This window comes from Pundamilia nyererei, unplaced genomic scaffold (assembly GCF_000239375.1).
Source record: "Pundamilia nyererei isolate P.nyererei 1_Seehausen unplaced genomic scaffold, PunNye1.0 scaffold00057, whole genome shotgun sequence".
Lineage (NCBI taxonomy): Eukaryota > Metazoa > Chordata > Actinopteri > Cichliformes > Cichlidae > Pundamilia > Pundamilia nyererei.
Window position 1 is genome coordinate 3,393,015 of NW_005187458.1, and position 7,738 is coordinate 3,400,752.

The following is a 7,738-nucleotide window of genomic DNA, read 5'->3' on the forward strand; positions in this document are numbered from 1 at the left end:
GATGATGTCACTCAGCTGAGAGTCTATGGAGCACTCGCCACAGAACTTGTCTTGAGCATTGAACAAGTAGGTGTTCTTTTTTTTTTATTTTTGAAATTTTATTTAGCTACTGTTTCATTTATAAATATTATTTAAACAAATACAATTAACAGTTTGGTTGTTTATATTTCCTCAAGACCAAGCCGCAGGCACCACAGAAACTGCAACCTCCGCAGAGACTCAAGCAGCAAACTCTTCAGATTCACCATCAGCATTTCCACCAGAGAAAAAGTCGGCCATGAAGGAGTTGTTTGGAGAACTGTTCATTGCACAGAAGCCAAGGACCAGGTCTGCAGCCGAAGTGGCAGAGGAGGAAATTAACTTGTACAGGTTAGCAGACTGCATTCCCACAGATGATAACCCACCGAGATGGTGGAAGGAACATCACAGCTTGTACCCTCATCTTTCCAAGTTGGCACAGTGTTACTTGGTTGTACCTGGAACCTCTGTGCCAAGTGAGAGGGTGTTTTCCACAGCAGGTGACATTGTCACAGCAAGCAGATCTGTACTGTCAGCAGAACATGTGGACATCCTAATTTTTCTGAAGAAGAACATGGAAATTGAGTAAACTATGTTTTGGTTTGTATTTAACAGGACCTTTTATTTAAGTTGTTTATGCTGTATAAGCAGCTAAGTGCTAGCATTCCAGAAGATGAGTGTTAGGGGAGGTCCATTAAAGAGTGATTCATTTTATGGGTACCTGATTTGTTATATATGCTGCTGAGAATATACCCCAGAAGAAGGGTATAGAATAGCTTTTGTTTGTATTTATTTTTTATTCTTTACATGGTGTTTTTTTTGTTTGTTTGTTTTACATGGTACCAAGTCTGCACAACAGAAATATGTGAAGTACAGCTTTACCAGATTTAAGTTTTCATGCGTTTTCTGTACACTATAGAACATGGTTCTAAAAAAAATTTTTCATGTCAGGGATTGGGTGTGGTTGTTTTATATTATGCCAAGAATAGAAAATACCATCAGGGATTCCCAAACAATGCAGAACTGTATGTGGTTGATATCTTGTTTTTAGAACATTTAAAATGTTTAAAAATATATTTAGGAAGGCATTTCTGTGCAATACATATTTTTATTTAAGTTGTTTTTGTTGTATATGCAGCTAAGTGCTAGCACTCCAGAAGATGTGTGTGAGGTGAGGTCCATCAGAGAGTGGTTCATTTTATGGGGACCTGATATGTTCAATATGCTCGTGAGAATTTACCCCAGAAGAAGGGTATAGCATAGCTTTTATTTTGGAAAAGGACATTTCTCTGAAATAAACTCGTTTCCAAACTCTTTTATTCTTTTGTTGTTTCAGCAACATCTCATTTAAAAACTGTATTTGAGTTAAAAGAAATATTTATAATCTTAATAAATTACAAATTAAAAAAGGCATGAACATTTTTTGTATCGAAAAAATATCGAACCGTGACACCAAAGTATCGAACTGAACCGAACCGTGAATTTTGTGTATCGTTGCACCCCTAGTGAATATGTCAGATAGCAACAGACAGATCAACCCTCAACTCTTCTATTAAACTGATTTTGTACATATTTAAATACTGACTGCTACATTAACATACAGTAAACGTTTCAGAGGAATTGACTGAAAGCTGCATTACTGTCCAGAGAGTCACAGAGTTAGACATTTGGGGACTATAGACTGTACTGTATACTGTATACACATATTGTAAATGAGATATTTTATAGAGTCACCTTGAGGAAACTATATAAATAAAACTGAATTTAAATCCATGACAAAATCGCAGCATCTGTCCAAGCATACTGATGGGTGAAAGACTGTAGTTAAAGTTTACTCTGAAATCACGAATCAAGATAAAAAGTTCAAGTTGACATGTCAAAGGATGAGACATCCATCTATCAGGCCGAAATACTACTAATCACAAAAGTCTGTTACAACTCAAAGCTAAAGCTGTGGTCACTCGACATTCTACATTCTGGGTAGAATGTCATGGTAATGAGTTGCTTGTAGCAGTTTTTTTTGCGGAGTTATTATACAGCACAGATCTTTAAAGTCTTAGAATTAGACGCATTAGTGTGAATTCATTTAGGATTTTCACCAATCCACACAGGGTCAAAATCATACATACAGGCTCAAATTTATACATACACTCACTTAAACCTGAGTGTACTAAGTATAAGAAAAATGACATGTGAACATGTTTCTCACCATATTCTTGGGCTGCTGCATCTTCACTGGCAACTCTTCTTGTATCCAGGATGAGTTTAATGTTGACTATGACGGTTATCAGCAGAAACAACACGGCACTGGCCTGTAGGATAAAAAAAAAATGTATCAGTGTTCATCTTGATGTCTGTAGTTAGTTAATTTTGATATTATTAAACTCTACAAATGGTTCACTTAATTGCTGATCTACTGGCACTAATGAGTCTTGATTTCTGTTGTGAGATTCAGATGGTATTTATTTTACTGTCATTTAAATGCGACACCCAACAAGTATTATTGCGGACCACATCCCTCCCTCTATGACTACTGTGTGCTTATTCTGACGTCTGTTTACAGGACAACAAACCATGTTACAAAGCTTAAATCAACTCAAACTAGTTTCTTGAACATGACAATAATCTCAATGTACTCAAATGGCCTCCACAGTTACCAGATTTCAATCCAGTGGATTGCTTTGGGATGCAGTGGAATGGGAGATTGAGATGAACGTGCAACCAACAAATCTGCAGCAGCTGTGTGATGCCATCATGTCAATATAAATCAAAACCACTGAGTGTTTCCAGCATCTTGTTGGATCTATGCCATGAAAAATTAAGGAAAATAGGGGTCCAACCCAGTACGAGTAACGTGTAACCTTCAAAGTGCCCAGTGAGTGCATCTAGGAACGGGCACTGATATAATCAAGCCAGGATATGTCTTGCAGCCTTTACTTTGAAAGAGCACCTGACATTTCGTTTACCAAAACTTTTTGGCAATATGAAACCATTAAATATGAGCTAATGTGGCTTGTTAAATGCAAAATAAGCGAGAAAACAGGACAATACGTTTACTTTGCTGATTTACAGCAGCAACATCACTCTTTTGCTGAGCTCTATCAGTATTTACCTGACAGAACCGGCGAATCGTCCTCTTGTTGGTCAATTTGTATTTCCAGGTGAGATAGAGACTCCTCTGTTGACGGGGGATGAAGGGCTTAGCTCGGGGATTGGGGGTCCAGGTCTCCATCCCGGACACCGACAGCCGCCTGGACACAGCTCACGCCCTCCGCCTGCTCTCCTCCACTTTCTGCAACCGGGACATGCACAACTCCACACCACCAAAACACGGCTGACTCTTACATGCTCATCTGAGCTAAACAAGAGACGCGGAAAAAAAAGGCACTGTGCACAAATAGTCACCAAGTTTAGCCGACGACACCAAACTGCCATGTAACTGTACGGGGCTTTAACATGCTCCAGCCGCCTCTTTTCTGTTCGCGTATGAACATCATTAATCACGGAGTCATCAGTAAGTCTTGTAGTGTCATTTATATTCCATAGTAAGCAGCTGCTTCTAGAAAAGTAGCTTTAAACCGCAACATACACAGAGTTTCTGTCGCAGAGCAAAATACGTCACAGAGGTCCTCTTCCTTCTTCGTTTTTTAAATAGGCAGAAAAGACATTGGTGTATTTCTGCCCTCTACTGGTTGTTATTCGAGTTAACGCTTATGATTGACGTTAATTTGTTTGTTTGTTTTAAAGTAAGTAAGGTAAGTAAGAGCCCGCTTTCCTTCGTATTTTAAAACTTAGAAGGACTTAATGGGAGCAATAGCATTGTGTATTTCAAGTTGAAATGTCACAACAATAACAACAACAACAAAATAGCACTGCAGCTTTTACAGTCTTTCTCTGTTGAGCTTGCACGATCTCTCCAGGAACTCCAACTGGTGATTCTAGATTGGCTGTAGGTGTGGATGTAAGCATGATGGCTGTCTGTCCATGTTAGATCATTGACCGACTCTAGACCCGGCCAGGGTGTACTCTGACAGCCAGGATGGGCTCCAGCCCCCTATGACCCCAAATTGGATAGGAGAAAAACAAATTGATTTACTTATTATTTACCAGGCCAACTTTTGCCAAGTTTTCTTAGTTGCTAATGTTTAGAGAGGTCACATATTTTAAAGCTAAACATCCATGTGCAAAATGATGACTACTGCAGAGACAGACTTTCATTTGAATACATTTCAAGTGTTTTTAGTCATATACAGATAACAGCGGCACATCACTACTGGCAATGGAATCCTAAATATTGTACATAGAAAAAACTCCAAATTGCACATAAAGTAACACTCATGTATATATAAAATATAATAAAAAATATATATATATGTTGAGAAACAGAAATTTAAAAATATGAGATGAGGTGCAACTCCCCACTCCAACAACTCATAAGAAAAGGCCAGCTTCACAGAACAACTGAAATGCCTGGCACTAGTTTATTTGGGACAATGCCAAAACAGCAAACAAAGGTTTAAGTTCCCTCGTCTTCCCTAACTGAAAATAAAAGGCAAAGAAAGACAATTTTTATTATCTTTGCTCCTAACCAATAAAAAAGAGACAACAAGATTAAATAAAAATGGCTTCTTAATCCCACTACTGCTGCAGTTTATAACCACCTACTGGAAATAAGTCTGACTGCTGGCATTATAATCCAAGCTCGTACATAAAGGTACCGAATGACCGGTGATGGGTGGCCCAACACCCTATTTCCATACATAGAAGGGATGCCTTCCAAGAACATGGTAACAAATTAGGACAATTTCTAGCTAACCAGTCAAAATAAATTAAAAAATGACTATATGTGCCATTAAAGACTCATCTGGAAGCCCTGAAAAGTATGCCCAATAATAAACATAGATGAATGCATAAACATAGATTACTTAATTTGATAGACACAGTAAAAACACTGAAACCACAGTATTGTTTCTAAATGTAGAAAAAGCATTTGATAGAGTTGATTGGGTAGGGCTCAGCCTTTAACTGTGTGAACTTCATTTATTTAAACTGCACTTTGAATGGAATGACTTTGAAAAATAATTTCAAGAGGAATTCAGTTTAGACATCATCTAGTATGACCTCACCTGGATTTTAGCCTTTTGATGGCTTAAAATATCTTACGTCAGGTAAAGAAATCAAAAAAGTATGCAATCAACACTTCAGTTTCCTGACTAATACTTTGGGTAACACCCAAAATTAATCATTTGCTAACCTATCTTGCTAACCTAATTAAACATACACGTGGCAGTATTTTTTCATGAGAAGTAATAGTTCACTAAGTTCAAAGTTCATCATTTACAACAGTACAGAAGTTAAACATGACTGACTTTTATGGTGCCACACCCAAAGAAACAGTCCAAAGAAAGGACACCAGTGCTATTTAGAAAGCAACTGAGTTAGAAGATGAGGTGAGTAGCAGCTTTTCTGTTTTGTTTTGTTTTTGTTTTTTTTTGGGGGGGGGGGCGGGGGGCGTATGTGATTTGAATATTTAGAGAACATTATATTTCTTGAATGTGATTTGTTTTAATTTTGAATCCCCATAGTTCTTCTCAGAGTCAGTCAACGTTGGAGTCCAAACTGGAGGCTCTGCAGTGCCACTTCAACTGGAATCTGGACTGTAGCAGGTCCACACTTTTCCGTCTCAAGTACAATTTGGAGGACATTGGCACCGAAGAGGGGTACAGCTGGTTGGGTCACATTTATAACTTGCAGGGGTTCATTCACTACCAGCTGGGCTTCAGTGAAGATGCCCTGCGTTTTTTCAGCAGAGCCACAGAAGCCTTCCGTCAGATGAGAAACACAGTATCAGATGAGGGTCCCTGGCTGGTAGTGAACTATGGGAACCTGGCCTGGCTACACAACCAACAGGGAGAACAAGTACAAAGTCAGAATTACCTGTCAAAAATTAATGCACTGATGAATGAATACCCATCTCCATCCCAGGATGAACTCCATCCAGAGATCTATGCAGAAAAAGCCTGGACCCTGATGAAGTTCAACAAAGAAAAAAAGCTGCTGGCTATAGATTACTTCCAGAGAGCCATCAGGATGCAGCCTGACATGGTGGCATGGCGGACCAGCTATGTGTTAGCATTAGTGAATGCTCATAACAATAGCGACCATGCCATCGTGGAAAAAATGAGAATCGCCAAAGAACACGATCCAGAGAACTTGTACCTTGCTGCTCTTTACCTTGATGCATGTCCTCAAAAAGGAACAAAAATGAAAGATGAAGTATGCACATTGGCCAGAAGAGTTTTAAAAAAGCCAGTTAGCAGCTACAGTGGTATCAATCCGGTACTTATGCTTTACAGTAAATATTTATCTGTACATGAAGCTATTGATTTGATAGAAGAAGCTCTGGAAAGACATCCAGATGAACGTTACCTGAAGTGGTGTGCTGCGAACTGCTACAGAAGTAGGATCTTTTCCAGGCAGACAAGAACCAATCTGCTCGAGCGCAGCATGATTGACAAAGCCATCAGTCTCTGTAAGGAGGTGATTTCGCTTTACCCTCATTCTTCACTTAACATGAAAATAACTCTTGCAGACATGTATGTAAAGGTAAATAAGCAAGACAAAGCTGACCAGATATACAATGAACTGCTAGAAAGTGACCTGGAATATAAGGAGCAACAAATGCTTTACAACAAATATGCAAAACATTTATATTTTAATGGAAAGTTGATTGATAGACAAAATTCAATAGAATATCACAAGAAGGCAGCAGTGATACCACACCAATCCTTCCATCGTGAAAACAGCATTACAATGCTGGAGAAATACACTAAAAAATATGGTAGCAGAGAAATAGAGGAATTTCTAATCAAGCTGCAACAGTAAGAGCTCACACTAAAGTTACGAAGAAGAAAGAGAATAAAGATAAAGAACATTTACTATGCTGGCAGTCTAAATGTTTGCAACGAAACTAATAATAAATTATTATTGATTCAGATATTGTTATAACAGTAACAAGAACATACGTGACCTGAAAAAGAACTTTATTGATTGTAATATTGTTCCATTAATGTTGCTGACTCTTACCCAAATTTTGCAGTTTGCATTTGTTTTTTGTTCATTCATTTAATTGTGTTTTACATAAAAGGTTTAATTTTGAAAAAGTTGAATTATTTGTTTTTAAGAGCTTTTGTATTTGTTTCTTGTTATCCTCTGCGGCTGAGACAATCAAATGAAGTTAACGGAAAATGATCTGGAACAGTATGACACCTTCTGAAATGAGATCATAACAGTTATGTGTAAAGGAATGCAGAGTGATCAGCGAACATCTCCAAGCTGGCACGGGCTCATGATGCAAAAAAAGAAGTGAGCAGCTGCACGGTGGATTTCAAGCAGTACTGTCCTCAGCTTCTCACAGACAGTTTACAAAATGTGCACATCGACAAAGACTGAAGCAGATCAGGGGTATCAAACTGATTACAGGCCACATAAAGCCACTTTGATCTTAAGTGGACCAGTGACACCCTTTTTTCTGTTAGTGTAAAGAAGTCACATCTTTAACTGCTTTTCTACATGATAAAGAAAAAGCTGCTGTGAGAAAGAAAGAACTCTGTGACCACGTCTTTTTGGACTTGAATTGTAAGAAATAAATGTGTAAAATTACTGAAAAAGCTCTGGTCCACTCTTAGAAAGAATAAGTTAAACATTTTTTAATTCTAAT

The 7,738-nt window shown here is 38.1% G+C and overlaps 2 protein-coding genes across 3 annotated transcripts in view; one reads left to right on the top strand and one right to left on the bottom strand.

Annotated features, from left to right (window-relative positions):
• Positions 1-3,648, bottom strand: part of pomgnt1 (protein O-linked mannose N-acetylglucosaminyltransferase 1 (beta 1,2-)) — a 26,894-nt gene extending 23,246 nt beyond the window's left edge. For both annotated transcript variants that reach the window (XM_005734304.1, XM_005734303.1), the window contains exons 1-2: positions 3,131-3,648; positions 2,228-2,330 (exon numbers count right to left, since the gene is read on the bottom strand). In XM_005734304.1, the coding sequence (XP_005734361.1) occupies positions 2,228-2,330; positions 3,131-3,250 (223 nt within the window). In that variant the 5' untranslated portion in view covers positions 3,251-3,648. The remainder of the gene's footprint in view (positions 1-2,227; positions 2,331-3,130) is intronic.
• Positions 3,649-5,463: 1,815 nt separating this feature from the next.
• Positions 5,464-6,903, top strand: LOC102194141 (interferon-induced protein with tetratricopeptide repeats 2-like). The gene is made up of 2 exons (XM_005734317.1): positions 5,464-5,468; positions 5,604-6,903. Exons 1-2 carry the CDS (start codon positions 5,464-5,466, stop codon positions 6,901-6,903), a joined length of 1,305 nt encoding a protein of 434 aa, XP_005734374.1.
• Positions 6,904-7,738: the final 835 nt, after the last annotated feature.